Consider the following 19,796-nt stretch of genomic DNA (forward strand, 5'->3'; position numbering starts at 1 on the left):
TTGGTGTGCAATGAATCTAAAATATATGACAGTTTAATTTTCATCATTACATTATGGAAAATAATTTTTTGAGAATGACCTGTATACCATACTATTGTACTCACCAAGAAGAGAATTTTGTCATATCCTTGGAAAGGCTGTCAGCATTTGACACACATTCTCCTTTCGTCTCCTGGACATACTCCTTCTGAGTAGTTAGAATGTTGACAATGTCAGGCAGTGGTAATGAGACGCTTTCACAGTCTACACCCAACGCGATCTTGTTATGGACAAAGTCTTGATGGAGAAGTCTTTCACATGTCCCTGGAAAATTGTCCAAAGATGGGCACAGCAACATCTGTGAACAGACCTACTATGCAAAGTGTCTTTGTATCAATCAGTCAATCAATCAATACGTTTTATTCAGACACATACATGGTCCATAATAAACAAAAACAGACTAATAACAACAAGTCACAATAAAACTGTTCATCCATTGCCATAAAGCCGCCGATGATTCCACAGGCTAGAAAACAATATAGCTGAGCTTTGTACGGGGTTCATGATGTTTACAGTATGTTAGCCACAAGGTTTCAAAGCACAACAACGCAAGTTGGTACATTTTCATTTATGAACATCTGAGTGGCATTACTCCATTGCGGCATCATAGGCAGCGTCCTCATGCCATCATTGTATGTCACCTGAAGTTTATACATTCTGCTTTTTATGTAGTTCCGCCACAGGTGGACAGTATACATTGGAGTACAATTATGCTATGTTGAGTGATATAGCAGAAAACTTGGTAGCATCTCCAACAACTAAGTTTAGTGTGTGATTTCCACATGCCATTGCTGTGTTCAGACAACTTTTTTGTGTTCCCTAAAAGCAATATTCTGCTCTTCAGTCATGTCACAATAGCCACTGATCTTTTAAAATTTCCTTCCACTTAGTAACTTCAGCATTTCTGAGATCTTTTCTTGCCTGATCAAGTCTGTCATTCAAAGTCTGCCATTTCTTCATGATTTCTTTAATTCTAAAGATGGGCATAGATATTTTTTAAGTCGCTAAAACCACTGGAGCTCAGGTTTTCCATTTACACCTTAAAGTAAGAGCGTACAACTGAGTTGTGTGTTTTACTGTAGACAAGGCAGGAATTTTCTCCCCATTCTTCATTACTGTGTGGTAGTAATCTGAAGTAACCATCACTCTGTCTTTTAAATCTTGTGGCCAGTGTGCCAGATCGTCTACTTTAGCACAAACATTAGACTACAAAGGGTCTTCCTGACTCACAACATCACAAGGCTAAAAAAACAAAAGAGCATCATTACATTTCTGTGAAGATCTATAGTTTTTCATGTTTCTTTAATCAAGTCTGAAAGTTTTTACTTGCTTTTTAAGACTTTGGAATAGTATTACACTAAATGGCTCAAATATTGTTAACTTTTCATATCTAACATGTTAGATAAGAAATTAGTAAATGTATTAATTCTAGTCTTTTGATGCATTGTCCAAACTTTTAAACATCAAAATTTCCAAAATGTAAGAAATGCTTAAATTTTACATATTTGACGCTAAAAATGTGTGACAGGAGTTAGGAAAGATATTTTATTTGTTATTAATGAACTGTTGAAATGTTTTTTTCCATATTCCTCAAACACATTCTGTAGTCTCCTTTGCATGAAAAAAATGTACTATGTCATAGAAAGTTAATCCATCCATCATCTATACCTAGTCATCCTTGCAGGATCATAGTGGAGTTGGTGCTTATCTTCACATTTGAGCATCTCTGCCAAGTCACACCCATGGGTGTGATGCAATTTTGAGAATGAGAATTGGTTTTATTGAACAAGTTTGTCACACAAACAACAAGTTTGACTTGTGATATACTGTGTTCTATATGAACAGACATTTTAAACATAAGCATGGGAAATGAAAGCAAATTAATATACATTTCTGCAATATTGTTACAAGACAAGAAGACAACTTTCAATTAGAGGAAATGTACACAGTTTTGATTCCCAGTATTCTTTCTTTTGCTCATCAGAAAGATGGCCAGTGGTTAGATACTAAAAATAGGATAGAAATACCCTTTATTGTCCCAGAGTGGGGAAATTCAGGTGCCACCACTGCCAGGTGACAAGCAGTCGAAATCTGCCTAAATCGTTTGTGTGCAGAATGTGCTTGGTCGGTAAAAATGTTAGATGTCCTCCTCCTGTCCCTACACCTGTATAAGTCATGAATACAGGAAAAGTCAGCTCTTTTGTCCTGTTTTGTGACCAACCCAAACCATCGGACAAACTGAATAATGGTTGTGTAGATGGCTGGCAGCTTCTGCGGCAGATTGTCCTGCTGTGAGGAGGATTTCAGGTCTAGAGAAAGTTCTTGGTGGGAATGGGAAGGATCTCACAGTAGACAGTGTCGGTGTGGATGGCGTGGGATTGATCTCAACAGTCTTGAGTGAGTTAAGCTGCAGGTTGCTGACCTGTACACAGACTCATCACTGTCCTGAATCAGAACAATAGCATCTGTGAACATTAGTATTTTCACAGACAGATCCGCTGAAGTACAACCATCCATGTAAAGAAAGAAGAGGAGCAAACACGGAGCTCTGAGTGCTGATGGTTCTTGTGCAGAAGAAGATGCTCCCTGACCTCACCTGCTGCTGCCAGTCAGCAGCTGCCAGTCAGCAGGTGAGGAAAATGTTGATTTACTGACAGGTGGAGGCTGGCACTGTGAGCTGGATAAGCTTCTGATGGTAAGTGGTGTTAAACAGAGAACTGAAGTCCTGAAACAAGATCCTGAAGTACATCCCTGGAAAGTCGAGATAGGGCAGGGGGGAAGTGTAGTCCTGGGTTGGCTGCATCGTCCAAACTGTTTGCCCAGGTGAGGGTTCTGCTCAGGGAAAGGGGGAGGGGCTCCTGTAGCTGGTTTTAAACTAATCCCATCAGAGTTCTGTGAAGCGAAGGCTGAAGTCTGATGTGAGACAACCAGCAAAACTCTCAAGGTTATAAACGACAACTAAGTACCTCTATCAAAGAATAGGATGTCAGATGATTGGAGAAAACAGCCGTTTGCTGCCAGGCGGCACAATGAAGATACAACAAGGGGCTCTGTATTCACATACACAAACAGCAATCAAACAAGAGGTATGCTTTCTATTTTGAACCATTTAGTGTGTAGAAATGGTGTTATTAGAGATTTATTTATTCAAGCCAGATTTGTAGATACATTTGTAGAGTTTTACAATCTGAAATATAAGAGTTGTGAAATGAACTGCTTATGAAATGACAAGTGAAGTTTTGGAGAATTTGATAAGCGTTTCATTGTTTTGGTTGTGTGTGAATACAGTCTCAGTAGTATGCATATGTACTAGGACATCTGAAAATAAATTTGTATTCCATAAAAGTGCAATATTTCTTGCCAGTCATTTCAGAAAGTGAAACAGTCATTTTATAAAGATTAGGCAAATAGTTTGATGTTTGGAGCAGCTTCTATTTTATTTTTTTCAATTTTCAATGTGAGGCTTCTCAAAAGTGTGTGCGTTTCTATGCACGCAATACTTGGTTGGACTTACTCTTGCATGAATTACTGCATCAGTGTGGCATAGCATAGAGACGATCAGCCTGTGGTGATGGTTAGGTGTGATAAAAGCCCAGAGTGCTTTGATAGCTGCCCTCAGGTCATCACTCTTGTTGGGTCCGAAGTCTCTCATCTTCCTTTTGACAACAGCCTCTTGACTTCCTATGGTGTTAAAGGTCAGGGTGTTTGTTGGCCAATCAAGAATAGTACCACCATGGTAACTCAATCAGCTTATGATACCTTTGGCAGTGTGGGCAGGTGAAAAATAAAATCAGCATTTCCATACAGCTTGTCAGCAGAAGGAAGAATGATGTTTTCTAAAAAGTCCTTGTAGGCTGTTGGATTGACTATGGACTTCATAAAATCCAGTGAACCAGAACCAGGAGATATGATGGCATCCCAAAATATCACTGACTGTGAAAACTTCACACTTCAAGCAATCACTCTTCACTTCACTCGTCCTCCAGGAACTGGAGAATTGGTTTTATTGAACAAGTTTGTCACACAAACAACAAGTTTGACTTGTGATATACTGTGTTCTATATGAACAGACATTTTAAACATAAGCATGGGAAATGAAAGCAAATTAATATACATTTGTACAATATTGTTACAAAACAAGACAACTTTCAATTAGAGGAAATGTACACAGTTTTGATTCCCAGTATTCTTTCTTTTGCTCATCAGAAAGATGGCCAGTGGTTCGATACTAAAAATAGGATAGAAATACCCTTTATTGTCCCAGAGTGGGGAAATTCAGGTGCCACCCCTGCCAGGTGACAAGCAGTCGAAACCTGCCTAAATCGTTTGTGTGCAGAATGTGCTTGGTCGGTAAAAATGTTAGATGTCCTCCTGTCCCTACACCTGTATAAGTCATGAATACAGGAAACTTGATTTCCAGATGAAATGCAAGATGAAAAAATGAGTCTTGACCATTGCACAACAGTCCAGTTCCTGTTCTCCATAGCCCAAGGAAGATGACTCTGGCATTGTCTCTGTTTCAGGAGAGGTTTGACACGGGGAATGCGACATTTGTAGCCCATGTATTGATCTGTGTGTTGTGGCTCTTTTAGATTGGATTTCGCTTGACAATCCTCTCAAGGCTGTTGTTCCCCCTGCTGTTGGTGCACACTTTTTTACATCCTCTGTTAATATGCTTGGATAGAGATCTCTGAACAACTAGATTATTCAGCAATGGATTTTTGTGGGTTAGCCTTCTCATGCGGGCTAACCCACAAACCCATGACTGTCTTCTGAACATCTATCCAGTCAGCAGTCTTCTCCTTAAGAGTGGGAGATCATTTAAAGCATTGTTCTTAAACTCCAGTCCTCAAGAGCTAATGTCCTGCAACTTTTAGATGTGTGCTTTGTGCTACACAATTGAATTAAATGGCTAAAGTGCTTCACTAGCATGCAGACAAACTCTACAGAGCTCTGCTAATGAGCTAATATTGGAACATGGTGTACTGAAACAGAGAGACATCTAAAAGTTGCAGGACATCAGCTCTTGAGGACTGGAGTTTGAGACCACTGGTTTAAAGGCTCAGGAAATCTTTGCAGGTATTTTGAGTTAGTTAGCCAATTAAGGCGTGACACCAAGAGTCTTCATTAATGAGCTGTTTCACTACGTTCTTGTATGTGGTTTGTGGAAAACTTTGTGATTTTCATTATCATTATTTGTAAGCCATAATAATCAAAATGACAAAAAATGAAGAGTTTGAATATATATCACTCTATGTATAATAATTCTTCAAACTATGAATTTCACTTTTTGAGATGATTGGCAAGAAATATTGCACTTTCATGCAATTTTTTACATATACCAGTAAAAAATTACTGGTATTTTTTGACATATGCCAGTATACAACATATTTGTAATATTAGTCATTGTGAGGGTTCTTGCATAAACCAGCCAGAGAGACACTGAATGGAATCCAAAAATAATCTTAATTTATTACAAAAAAGTTCAAAAATAATTAAACAATGAAGAACTGGTCAAATTAAATGAAAGAAAACCAAATTTCCCCGTCCCCTGGCAAACAAATGGAATGGCCCGCTGAGGAGGTTTGCCAGCCATATATGGATGTCAATTAGCTGGAGCTCTTCTGTGACCCTCCAGCAGCTCCAAAGGAAACTGGTAACTCAAAACAAATAAATTAATTTGTTGCTTTTAACAAAAATATAAAGAACTGACAAATAAAGTTAACTAAATGCGTGCACTTCAAATAGTTAACTAAAAAGTCAAGTTAATGAAAATTTTCAAAAATAAAAATCTAAACTATTCACTAATTAATATCTAAATTAATATTAAGGATGAACAAAACAAACAGTTACCATTCAGGTCTGTGTGACAGTAGGGTCGGCTGTCACATTCCCCCTCCCTTCAGAAGGGTCATCACACCAACGAGAGAGGTAGTCTGCAGTCACATTCAGCTTACCCGGTATGTGCTGGACTGTAAAGCGGAAGGGTTGCAGAGCAAGAGACCATCTTGTAATGCGACTATTTGTGTCCCTCATTCGCTGAAGCCACTGGAGAGCTTTATGATCTGTCTGGAGGATGAACTCTCTTCCCAGCAGGTAATACTTCAGGGAGTCCAGAGCCCATTTTATGGCGAGGGCTTCCTTTTCCACCGTAGAATAACGGACTTCTCTAGGGTGTAGCTTACGGCTTATGAAAGCTACAGGCTGTAAAGCCTCATCACCTTGCAGGAGGACTGCTCCAATACCCCTTTCTGAGGCATCTGTTTGCAGAATAAAACTTTTGTCAAAGTCAGGACACTTCAGGACAGAACTCTGACCCAGAGCTTGTTGAATGTCATGGAATGCTGCAGTTGTCTTCTCTGTCCACTGGACTTTACTAGGACATTTAGATCCAGTCATATCTGTCAGAAAGGCAGCTCTGGCTGAAAAGTTTTTTATGAATCTGTGATAGAAACCTGCCATCCCTAGAAACGATCTCAATTGCTTTTTGGTTTGAGGCAATGGACAGGACTCAATAGCATGAATCTTGCGAACCTGTGGCTTGAGTTCACCATTTCCAATTATGAAACCCAGGTACTCTGTCTCAGATTGTGCAAAAACACATTTTGCTGGGTTAATGGTCAAACCTGCACTTTGGAGGAGGCCCAAAATTTCTTGTAAATGCTGAAGATGATCCTCCCATGAATTACTATATATGACAATGTCATCGAGATAGGCACAGGCATAGTCATCACATCCACGCAGTACCTGATCCATGAGTCTTTGGAAGGTAGCGGGTGCGCCATGCAATCCAAAAGGCAAAACTGTAAACTGGAAAAGTCCCCAAGGGGTCCGAAAGGCCGTCAACTCCCTGGACTGCTTAGAAAGGGGTACTTGCCAGTAACCTTTGCACAAGTCTATAGTTGTCAGGTACTTAGCTTTGCCCAATCTACTGACCATGTCATCGATGCGAGGAGTAGGGTAGGAGTCAAACTTTGACACAGAATTAAGGTACCTAAAGTCTATACAGAAGCGCATCGTTCCATCTTTCTTTGGCACCAAGACGACAGGATTACACCACTCACTCTTTGAAGGTTCAATAATCCCGAGAGATTGCATCAGCTCCATCTCTCTCTTCAGGGAGCCGAGAAGGCGTTCAGGAATCCTGTAGCTCAAACGTTTTACTGTAGCATCACTTTTCAACACAATCTCGTGTTCAAGAATGTCTGTACGACCTGGATATTCTTTAAATATTTGAGGATTACATAATGCTCTAACCTGAAGTTGTTGTTCACTTGACAGATGTTTCAGGTCAAGCTCCATTGGTGTTGATGAGGGCAGGAACTGATCATCAACAGCCTCTTCCTCTTCAACAGCTCTAATCAGCATGACTTCTGCCCCCATTTTAGGTCGCTCTGTCCACTCCTTAAGGAGGTTCACATGCAGCACTTTGGTGGAATGTGGTTGTTCCAATTTAACAACTTTGTAGGTGGTAGGGCCAAGCTGTCTTGCTACCTCAAATGGCCCCTGCCACTTGGCCAACAGCTTGCTCTCACTGGATGGTAGCATAACCAGAACCTTCTGGCCTGGGACAAAGGTCCTTTGCCGGGCTGACTTGTCGTACCAAGCCTTCTGGTACTTTTGGGCTTCTGCCATGTGCTGCTGGGCCAAAGCCGTCATCTTTTGTAGCCTCTCTCTCATCTGCATAACATAGGAGATAACATTAACAGGCCCCTCCCTCCCCTCTTCTCCAGCCCAGGTCTCCTTTAATAGTGCCAGAGGTCCCCTCACCTCATGACCATATAACAGTTCAAAAGGAGAGAACCCGGTGGAGGCCTGTGGTACTTCTCTGTAGGCGAAGAGGAGATAAGGCAACCATTGATCCCAATTGGAGCCAGTTTCATCCACAAACTTACGCAGCATCTGCTTGAGTGTTTGGTTGAATCTCTCCGTGAGCCCGTCCGTCTGTGGATGATAAGGGGTAGTTCTAACACCCTTAATCCCCAACAGCTGATATACCTGCTTTAGGAGAGTAGACATGAAGTTAGTGCCTTGATCCGTCACAATTTCGCAGGGAAATCCAACCCTTGAAAAAAGTTGCACCAAGGAGAAAGCCACAGCTCTTGCTTTAATCGTCTTTAATGGGAACACTTCTGGGTACTTGGTTGCATAGTCTGTAATCACCAGCATATATCGGTGTCCAGATTTGCTTCTTTCAAGTGGACCTACAATGTCCATACCCAAGCGCTCAAAAGGCGTGTCAATTAGGGGAAGAGGCTGCAGTGGTGCTCTGGAAGGGAACTTTTTGGAGGTTAATTGGCACTGAGGGCAAGTCCTACAGAACTGTGCAACATCAGTCCGTAATCCAGGCCAGTAGAAATGGCGTTTGATGCGAGCCAGGGTCTTGTGGCTCCCTAGGTGGCCAGCCCAGGGAACTGAGTGGCCCAAAATAAGCACCATCTCTCTTGCATCCTTAGGGACCACAAGTTGCTTAAATGCCCCCTGTTGGCGGTAGAGGATATTTTTCTGTAGAACAAACTCTTCAGCACCATCTCTGTGGTCACCTTTCGGAGGTCCTTTGGCTTTCAGAAAAAGAGCCGCCAGACTCGAGTCATCACGCTGGATTTGAGCCATATTTAAAGGCACTTTAAAACCTTGTGGCAGATCCTGAACCTCTTCTATAGATGTAACAGGTGTATGCAGAAACTTTTCCTGTCTCTTTTGTCGACATGATTTTCTAGATTTTCCGGGCTGCGCATCCAGCTCTACATCATAAAAAGGCAGCACACTCAGAATTGGAGGAGACTCTTCTGGCTGTTTTGCTTGAGAACGAGTCACTACATTGCAGTTCTGTGGTGTATGTAGCAAGTCAAACAAAACAGGTAAATCACTACCCAATACTACTGGAAAAGGGAGATTTTCTGCAACACCAACATTCAGTAGGTATAATTGTCCTTGCACTTCAATATAAATATCCGCTGTGGGGTATGGCCTTTCATCACCATGCACACATCGGATAGGGATTGTGTCAGATGTGCAAATTATATTAGATGGAACCAGCCCTCTTTCAACCAGAGTCTGAACACTCCCAGTGTCAATTAAGGCCTTCACACCTTTCCCATTAACTTTCACATCACTCAGTTTCACAGACTGTCCAATACTGATGCAATTGTCACTTTTAAATGGGACAACACACAGCTGAGTGAGTTTGGGAGGGTTTTTTGGACACATAGGTTTTGTATGGCCTTCCTGACCACACAAATAACAAACAGGCACTTTATTGTATTGCCTGGGTGTTGTGCTTACTGACTGGGTTTCCCTTAGGAAGGCCTTACCCACAGCAGATACACCCTTTTGGTGGTGTTGTACAGGTGCAGCTCTGCGTGTGTCTTTAGATGCCTTCCAAGAAGAGTAACTCCATGGTTGTCCTTTCCGTCTAGCAGCCACAAACACCTCAGCCAGTGAAGCCGCTTTGGAAGCTGTTGGAGGATCATGTTCCCGGACCCAAACCTGAAGCTCAGGAGACAGCATACGTAGATATTGCTCCAACACAATAACTTCACCAATGGCTTTCACTGTTTTACCTCTAGGTTGTATCCACTTTTCATACATCTCCTTTAACCTTACGTACAGCTCCTTGGGAGTTTCTCCAGGCTCCACTTCTGTAGAACGAAATCTCTGACGATAGGTTTCTGGGTTAATGTCATATTTCCTCAGAATTGCCTCCTTAACAGATATATAATCATCCACTTCATCAATGTCCATATGCACATAAGCGCTTCTGGCTTTTCCAGTTAGCAATGGAACCAGACGGAAGACCCAGTCATTCTCTGGCCAGTTACATGAAACTGCAATCCTCTCAAAAGTAATTAAAAATGTTCAATGTCATCAGTTTCTGTTAATTTTTCTAATTTAGGTTCCAAGAAGGAACGAAACTGACCTGAAGAGATGACTTTGCGGTCCCCTGGCAGTAGATCTTTATCCTGTGGTTCTGGATCAGAGTTTTCCAGCTTAGCAGGTTCAGATGTTGGAAAAGTTTGGGCCTGCACTTCTGATTGCAAAAGACTGAATTGGTGTTGAAGAGACCTGAACCGTTGATCTTGGCGGGCTGCTTCCTCTTTCATTGTTCTATTTTGTTCCTCCTGCTGGCTCATGTGGGCACGAAGAATATTAACAAGATCTGTATATGTTGGTTCTTTCACCTCTTCACCCTCAGTGCCTACATGTCCTCCAGATGCTCCTGCTTCAGTGCAATCAGTCTGCTCATCAAGGTCTGCTGTTCCTTGAGACTCCACAAAATTGCCTCGTTTACTCCTTCCTCCACGCTGCATGTTTCAATCATCAGGGTTGGTAATGGGGGGGGGGGGAAACTTTGTACTCCTGGCTGGTAAGATCCCACTTCTGACACCAAATGTGAGGGTTCTTGCATAAACCAGCCAGAGAGACACTGAATGGAATCCAAAAATAATCTTAATTTATTACAAAAAAGTTCAAAAATAATTAAACAATGAAGAACTGGTCAAATTAAATGAAAGAAAACCAAATTTCCCCGTCCCCTGGCAAACAAATGGAATGGCCCGCTGAGGAGGTTTGCCAGCCATATATGGATGTCAATTAGCTGGAGCTCTTCTGTGACCCTCCAGCAGCTCCAAAGGAAACTGGTAACTCAAAACAAATAAATTAATTTGTTGCTTTTAACAAAAATATAAAGAACTGACAAATAAAGTTAACTAAATGCGTGCACTTCAAATAGTTAACTAAAAAGTCAAGTTAATGAAAATTTTCAAAAATAAAAATCTAAACTATTCACTAATTAATATCTAAATTAATATTAAGGATGAACAAAACAAACAGTTACCATTCAGGTCTGTGTGACAGTAGGGTCGGCTGTCACAGTCATAAAAACACGTTGTTTTAAAAAGGCAAATGCTTCTGAATTGCAATGTCGTTTGATTAAGATTCTAAGACGCGGACTTTGCTTGCAGATCCCTTTGAAGGACCAAACTACCACATCGCTCCTCGATGGGTTTACGATGTTGCAACGGTCTGGATGTGTATCGTGGTCGTTTTATCAGTCTTCACCAATGGCCTCGTTTTGGTGGCAACAGCAAAGTTCAAGAAACTTCGTCATCCTCTCAACTGGATCTTGGTCAACCTTGCCATTGCTGATCTTGGAGAGACAGTCTTTGCCAGCACCATCAGTGTGTGCAACCAGTTCTTTGGATATTTCATTCTGGGACACCCAATGTGTGTCTTTGAAGGCTATGTTGTCTCAATTTGTGGTAAGTTGTCACAATGCTAAGTACCAGACCAGTAAATAAATTTAAACTAAACCTAAAGAAGAATCATGTCGTCATCCTTTTTTCTGTGCACAGGAATTGCTGGGCTTTGGTCCCTGACTATCATCTCTTGGGAGAGATGGATAGTTGTGTGCAAACCCTTTGGAAATGTCAAGTTTGATGCCAAGTGGGCCACAGCTGGAATACTTTTCTCCTGGGTCTGGCCTGCAGTGTGGTGCGCTCCTCCCATCTTTGGATGGAGCAGGTAATCAATCAATCAATCAATCAATCAATCAATCAATCAATCAATCAATCAATCAATCAATCAATCAATCAATCAATCAATCAATTTTATTTATAAAGCATCCTTCATACTAAAAGCAGCTCAAAGTGCTGTACAGATCAATAAAAACAAACCAACAAACAATTACCCTCCCCCCCAGCGCCGGGCACCACATGGTAATCTACTGGATCTCCTGGTTATGAAGTGTTTATATCCTCAAAAATCAGCAGAGCAAGCTTTGTTTAATGCTAAATGCTAAAATATTTCCTTGTATCAGGTATTGGCCTCATGGACTGAAAACATCCTGTGGACCTGATGTGTTCAGTGGAAGTGAAGACCCTGGAGTCCAGTCCTACATGATTGTCCTCGTGATTACATGCTGCATCATTCCTCTGTCTATCATCATCTTGTGCTACCTGGCTGTATGGTTGGCCATCCGTGCTGTAAGTTTTATCCTTGACAGATTTCTGTTACTTTAGTTTTATTCTACCATTAAAGAAAGCTTGTTCAAATCTGACCTCATGTTTTGTTGACTACAGGTTGCTATGCAGCAGCTAGATAGTGAATCAACCCAGAAGGCTGAAAGAGAAGTGTCCAGGATGGTTATAGTCATGATCCTGGCTTTCTGTCTCTGTTGGGGACCATATGCCACTTTCGCCTGCTTTGCCGCAGCCAACCCCGGATACGCCTTCCATCCTGTAGCCGCTGCCATGCCTGCATACTTTGCCAAAAGCGCCACCATCTACAACCCTGTTATCTATGTCTTCATGAACCGACAGGTGGGCACAACAGTCCAGTTGTCACATCTATTGCACTGAGCATATCAATTATTTTTAATGTATTTAATCTTCATCCTATTCTTCCGTTCAAAGTTTCGCACATGCATCATGAGACTCTTTGGCAAACAGATGGATGATGATTCCGAAGTGTCCACATCGAAGACAGAGGTCTCGTCTGTTGCACCTGAATAAACAGTCAGTGTTCTCGGTTTTAGAAAAATGACCTTTACCTGTACAGAAACTGCTTATTGTTTGTTTGTTATTAGTACCAGGACTGTAAATTGTTAGTTTTGAATAATTAATTACATAGATTTTAACATGTTAAAAGTTTGAATGCAGTTAATGACTTCTTTTTTTTTTTTTTTACTTACATAGATGGAACCTTTGCATTGTATTACCGGTAAAACATATAAAGCTGATGCACAAGTCACATCTGCAAACAACAACTATAGATAGCAATGCTCCTTCTCTTGGACCACTGGGGGTTAATTTTCGATAAAAAAAAAGAAACAATCTGGAAGGAAAAGACCATTGTTGTTTGCACATTGTCCAAAAGTGATTTAACCTATCATTGAAGCTATTCAAGGCTAAAATACCATTTCAATTCAAAATGTGTTGCAATAAACAAACAGCAGCAAACACAGACATCCCCAACTTTAATGTCAGTGTTCACATTTCTAAAGAAGAATTTCTTTCAGAGAAGTTACCTGAATGATAACTTCATTCAGGTAATGAATGTGCATTCATTGAAATCTGAATGCACATTATTGCACTTTGCACCAATCTGATGGTTGAATAACTGAAATAAAAGATTAAAAACAATAAATGCTGTTGAGTTCATGTGTCCATTTAATTAATTATTCGGTATCAAAAAGGGGTTTTAAACTTAATTTTTGCTTATTTTTCAATGTAGCATTTTCCTTTAAAAGGTAATGAATTGCAATTGATTAATTACAGACCTTGAAATTTACTCAAAAGTGTTTATCCAGGCCCACTATTTGCTGTATGTTGACAAACTACTTTTCCTTTTACAAAGTAAAAAGTTTTAAGCTTACTTATGGCAGGTCTATTTTGACTTTATTGTTGATTTGACTTCCCCACTCTTTTTTGATCAGTTAGCTATTTTTTCTTATATAGTTTTTTATGTTAAAATGAGAAATAAATAAACAAATTTAAAATCTCTTTGTTTTTCCAAGTGACCCTTCTACGGAACTTTTCTAACTTCTGACAGTTGGTTTCTGAATTTTAGCTGAACAACGCCCCCCACTGGCTGGAAAAAGTCATGTCAACAGTAACGTGGAAATTTGTACTGCATTGTTTCCGTATTTAGTGCTACTTCAATACTCTGTACAAGTCTCCTGTTAACATATCAGAATGCTTTCTTTCTCTATACACAGCAAAATCTTTTGTGTAGAATGTGACTCTTTGCTTTGTTACAAAGCTCAGTTTTAAAATCAAATTGTAATTTTTGTTGTCTTGCATTTACTTTTTTGTCTCCTTTTTCATTAACCAGGTTTGTGGCATTTATGCCACTGTTTATGTGTGCTTGCATATTGGTCATTTAGAGCACTTTCTACCGTTTTGTATGGTCAGGTGCTTTGTTAAAACAATTTATTGTTTTGTTTTTTTCTTTCTTTTTGCTCCTTTGAATTTGATAATACTTGACAGTGCTTCTCATTTCTTAAATATGCAGTTTTGGGTGCTTTGAAGATCATTTATTTTGCCTGGGATGTTAGGTTTGGCACAGTTAAAGCAGTCTTTCTGATACTTACCAGGTTTTTTTTAAGCGAGCTAATTTCTGTATAGTTAATGAACCTGAATTACAGTTGTGAGTGATTGACAGCAGTAACATGTCATAATAAAAACTTAAAGAAACACTTATCAGATTGTTTATTTTGTTAAATTGGAAATACATTGTTTAAATTCTCAGGTAACCACAATTTGTCAAGATTATCAACATTTATCTTCAAAGCTGTAAATGACACAACAAATAACATTCCTTTTTTGGTTTACAGTTTTCTCATTTTAAAGCAGGAGCATTCAACCCCAAGTCCAGACAATTCAACTGTAATGCATGTACCTGCCATTATCTTCTACACCGTAAATGTACATACACACATATACATATACATATACGTATACATATACACACACACACACACACACACATATATATATATATATATATATATATATATATATATATATATATATATATATATATATATATCAAACTGTCCACTTAGGAAGCAACACTGATTGACAACGGGGACCCTCGGCGGGTCAATCAGTGTTTCAGTGTTGCTTCCTAAGTGGACAGTTTGATTTCACAGAAGTTTGATTTACTTGGAGTTATATTGTGTTGTTTAAGTGTTCCCTTTATTTTTTGAGCAGTATATATATATATATATATATATATATATATATATATATATATATATATATATATATATATATTATCATTAATAGATATGACTTTAAATGTCCATCCATCCATTTTCTTTGCACCCTTGTCCCTTAGTGGGGTTGGGAGGGGTGATGGTGCCCATCTCCAGCTAACGGTCCGGGTGAGAGGCGGGGTCACCCTGGACAGGTCGCCAGTCTGTCGCAGGGCTGACTTTAAATGTAAATGAGTAAAATATTTTATTCAAACAGTACTCAAGTAAAAGCAAAAGTTAAGGTTTTGTTGACTTAAGGTGCAAAGTACAAACAAATAAACTTGGGTAATGGTATCTGGTAGGTGTTAAAGAGTCATCAGATATCATTCACCATATTTATTACAGGGAAAGCTGTATCTGATGGGCTGTTTGAAGCGACCATCCATCCATTCCATCCATCCATCCATCCATCCATCCATCCATCCATCCATCCATCCATCCATCCATCCATCCATCCATCCATCCATCCATCCATCCATCCATCCATCCATCCATCCATCCATCCTTAAACGGACATGTATTAGTATTTCTGATGACACTAGGAAAAACGTGGGTCAACTTCCCTTGCGGCAGGAATTTGCGACAACACTACACTGTCGTCTGCACCCTCCCTAAAGGGAGCAGTCCACACTTTCAAATAAGTTAGACTGACATTTATCAGGGTTGCACAGTGACACAACTGGTAGCACTGTTGCCTTGCAGAAAGAAAGTTGTGGGTTTGAATCCTTTTCTGCCTGGAGATTGCATGTTCTCCCTGTGTGGGTTTTCTCCCATAGTCCAAAAACATGACTGAGTTGATTGATCACACTCACACCTAAGGAGAGTGGTTGTTTGCTGTCTGTGTCTCCCTGTGTTGCCTTGCGATGGATTACCTATGTCAGCCATTGACCGCTGGAGATAGGCACCAGCACCCCTGGAAACCCAACTGGTGATAAGTGAGTAGGATAATGGATGTATGGATAACATTTAACTAGTAATCATTAGATAAGATTAAAGAGGAGTCAGATATTGGGGCAGCTCTGCTCACAGGTGATGTTGTGAGACATTTTACCCTCTGTATGTTCAATGAAATGTAAACCCCCACGTTTTACCATTTTTCTATGATTTGTGTCAAAGAATGAAAAAAAAGAAAGACAAAACTTGCAGTCATGCTTTGATTTTTATATTCAACTGAAAAAGTTACACACATGATAAGACATCTAGAAAAATTTTGACTTTTTTTTTTATTTGCCAGAATGCTATTTAAGTGAAAAAAAGATGTACAATTTTTATATAACGTAGCACTCAAAAATACTTTCAGTACTTTTTTTTTTTTTTAAACATAGAAGATTTCCATTTGCCATAAAGTTTCATTTATCAAAAAATAAATAACAGTTTCTGTGCAGGTGACAGTAGTTTATTTTTCTTCCAAAACAGAGAACATGAAGGTTTATGCAGGAGCCACAGAGGAGACCTCTGTCTTTGATGTGGACACTTCAGAACCATCATCCACCTGTTTGCCAAAGAGCTGCATGATGCATGTGCGGAACTGCAAATGAAAGAGCAGAGGGAAAGTTATATACAAAACAAAACACATATTTGTTATGATAAAAAACAAAAAGTGACAACTGTGTCGCTATGCCCACCTGTCGGTTCATGAAGACATAGATAACAGGGTTGTAGATGGTGGCGCTTTTGGCAAAGTATGCAGGCATGGCAGCGGCCAAAGGATGGAAGGCATATCCAGGGTTGGCTGCGGCAAAGCAGGCGAAGAAGGTGTAGGGTCCCCAGCAGACACAGTAAGCTACGATCATGACTACAACCATCCTGGACACTTCTCTCTCAGCTTTCTGGGTCGACTCAGATTCCTTCTGCTGCATAGCAACCTGTAGCCAACAAAACATGAAGTCAGATTTTAACAAACTTTCTTTAGTGCTACGATAAATCTGAAGAAAAAAAAAGCAATGAGGGATAAAACTTACAGCATGGATGGCCAACCACACAGCCAGGTAGCACAAGATGATGATACCTAGAGGAATGATGCAGCATGTAATCATGAGGACAATCATGTAGGACAGGACCCCTGGGTCATCGCTTCCACTGAACACATCGGGTCCGCAGGACGTTTTCAGTCCATGAGGCCAAAACCTGATACAAGGAAACAATCAGTTCTTGTTCTGCTGATTATCGAGGATATAAAAACCATATAACTAGATTACCTGCTCCATCCAAAGATGGGAGGAGCGCACCACGCTGCAGACCAGACCCAGGAGAAAACTATTCCACCTGTGGCCCACTTGGCATCGAACTTGACATTTCCAAAAGGTTTGCACACAACTATCCATCTCTCCCAAGAGATGATAGTCAGGGACCACAGAGCAGCAATACCTGTAAAGATTATAGATGCACACATGCAATTTAACAGACTACAAACATGATTCATCTTTAGGTTTGATTAAAATAAATTTACAGGTCTGGAACATAAATTACCACTTAACTTGTGGCAACTTACCACAAGTTGAGACAACAAAGCCTTCAAAGACACACATTGGGTGTCCCAGAATGAAATATCCAAAGAACTGGTTGCACACACTGATGGTGCTGGCAAAGACTGTCTCTCCAAGATCAGCAATGGCAAGGTTGACCAAGATCCAGTTGAGAGGATGACGAAGTTTCTTGAACTTTGCTGTGGCCACCAAGACGAGGCCGTTGGTGAAGACTGATAAAACGACCACGATACACATCCAGAGTGTGGAGAGGTTGTAAACCCATCGAGGAGCAATGTGGTAGTTTGGTCCTTCAAAGGGATCTGCAAGCAAAGATCCATGCCTTAGAATCACACGTGGTCAAACTTTGTTCTAATTCAGAAGCATCGTCTTTTTTTAAACCTCACATGTTGCCATCATGACTTTTGTTACATGTAACTGCAGACAAATCGGTCGGTGTTTAAATAAAAATGAACCAAAAATCTAAATTTTCAAAAATCTCACACTACAGTTTATGTTGTGCTTGTTAGCATTAGGTCAAATAGAGGTTCATAAACTACAGCACATCTCAGTCCGGTGATATTTCAGGTTGTGGAACTGTACAAAAATCAGTCTCTACACAACACCAGGTTTAAACACAAAATAATTCAAAACAAAACGCCTACCTCTTGTATGATTGCTGTTTGTGTATGTGAATGCGGCGCCTCTTGTTGTATCTTCGTGACGCCTGGCAGCAAACACTTGTTTTCCCCATTCCTCTGCCATCCTGATCTCTGGAGAGCTTCTCTCAGCTGTCACACCTTCCTCTGGCTTATAACCTTCTGCGTTTGCTGGGTGCTTCACCTCACACTTCTCCTTATATACCAACGCTTATCTGATCGCTGATGGGATTACTTTAAAATCATATTACACCTGTGGCTTTTCACCTTTTCAGAGACGCTCAAACGTAAACCAATACACCGGTTATCAACTGTAATTAAATCAATCTGCTAATGAGGTTAAGACACCCGGTGGATTTCTGCACTCTAACTTCATATAATGATTGCATTTCAGATCTTGAAATTACATACACATTCAAGTCCATTAAAAGCCCTTTTTGAGTTTTTTTTCTGTATTTCTGTGAATTATAGCTGTTAAAAAGAGTAAGTACACAATAACAATAGTCTTGTCAAACGTTTACTCAGCAGTTAGGGGGAATTGTTCCACTTCAATAAGTTTCTCTAATAGATAAAATAAAATAAAAGTTTGAATTTGAAAGAGTGGCAAAGAAACATGTTTTCGGATTGTGTGCTGTGATGGAGGCTGAGGTTCATAGGAGAGTAGACAAGTCTTACACCAGATTTAGAGGACAAGAAGAGATCTGCACTCTAATAGAGGCAGGTTCACTTAGTGACGTGAACCTGCGTCTTTAATCCCTCCGGAAAGATAATTCACCTCAGGGAGTAGGGTGTTTTTTTTTTCACCCACCTAAGATGTGGGTCAAAAACGGACAGCGGAGACATGGGGTGAAGGGGTCACATACGGATCATGATTTAAGAGTGTGTGAAAATTTTCTCCAACGGAAAACCGAGGGGTTTAACAGGCTTGGCCTGGTTCTTCCTTTTGGTTCAGTGGTTGAATAAGCTTAACAAATGTTATGGTTGAACCAAAACAAATCCGGCTGGTAGCATTCTGGCATATCTCGGTTCAAAACATAGTTTTCACTTTCATTATGTGACTGAAGTGTTTAGTTGGACAGGTCAGCAAAAGTAACAAAATGGAGTTAAGAAATAAGAAGCAACCATAACAGTGAGTTTTGACTAAATGTTTTCTTCAAGGTGTTCATGGAGGATCAATCGTTTTCTATGTTATGACTTTTTACAGCATTTTTTCTGTTGATGCAAAAGAGACTATTGACCGTGGTTTAATCTTCTCTGATTGAGAAAAACAAGTTGAATTATCCCAAACTGACAGCATGTTTAATGGAGTGGGCTGTGTTTACACCAATAAGAAAAAAAGAAAATAGGGTTGTTACTGATTGGTTTCTTGGTTTCTTTAAAAGTCTAGAACTCAGGCATCCAATAAGACAGGCATCGTTCTGAAACTAGAGAAGGGGCAGAGACAGTGTCAATTTTACAATGAAACTATACAGTTTTTAAAAAGTGTTTGAAAACAGTTAGCTTCAAAACCTCCACATTAACAGACATGAAAAACATTGAAATAAAACTAAATGTGAAAAAGAAGCAATTACTGAAGAGAACTCAGGGTTGTTTTAGAAAGGTTCAAAAATGAAGCGACTAATATTTCAGAGCATAGACTATAAATTTTAACATCTGGGTTTTTATATATTTACAGAAGTATGTTCATTGTAAAACACAAAGATTATAAAGTAAAGTTAAAACTGAGAAATTTCTCCCAATTTACACATCAGTGTGTGCTTGACGAGCCAGTTGAGAAAACATCTTGCTAAAAACGAAACCATTTCAAAGAAACAACTATTGATGCTTACAAAGCAGGAGAAGCGTAAAGGACGTTACTGCATCATTTCCAAATGT

General features: G+C 39.9%; 3 protein-coding genes across 3 annotated transcripts; 1 reads left to right on the forward strand and 2 right to left on the reverse strand.

The window, feature by feature from the left end:
- Positions 1-3,022: 3,022 nt before the first annotated feature.
- On the forward strand, positions 3,023-12,551 carry LOC103465586 (red-sensitive opsin). The gene is given in 6 exon segments (NM_001329060.1): positions 3,023-3,125; positions 11,004-11,300; positions 11,394-11,562; positions 11,858-12,023; positions 12,120-12,359; positions 12,453-12,551. Coding segments are annotated over 6 exon segments (1,074 nt in total).
- Positions 6,237-9,888, reverse strand: LOC145551574 (uncharacterized). Its single transcript, XM_081606706.1, has 3 exons — positions 9,603-9,888; positions 6,976-9,528; positions 6,237-6,299 (listed from the first exon to the last, which is right to left on the reverse strand). The coding sequence occupies exons 1-3, from the start codon at positions 9,624-9,626 to the stop codon at positions 6,237-6,239; spliced, it is 2,640 nt and encodes an 879-aa protein (XP_081462832.1). The 5' UTR covers positions 9,627-9,888.
- Positions 12,552-16,130: 3,579 nt separating the features above from the next.
- On the reverse strand, positions 16,131-18,027 carry LOC103465544 (red-sensitive opsin). The gene is given in 6 exon segments (NM_001297450.1): positions 16,131-16,325; positions 16,423-16,662; positions 16,759-16,924; positions 16,996-17,164; positions 17,289-17,585; positions 17,928-18,027. Coding segments are annotated over 6 exon segments (1,071 nt in total). The 3' UTR covers positions 16,131-16,226.
- Positions 18,028-19,796: the final 1,769 nt, after the last annotated feature.

This window comes from Poecilia reticulata, chromosome 5 (assembly GCF_904066995.2).
Source record: "Poecilia reticulata chromosome 5, P_reticulata-male-v2, whole genome shotgun sequence".
Lineage (NCBI taxonomy): Eukaryota > Metazoa > Chordata > Actinopteri > Cyprinodontiformes > Poeciliidae > Poecilia > Poecilia reticulata.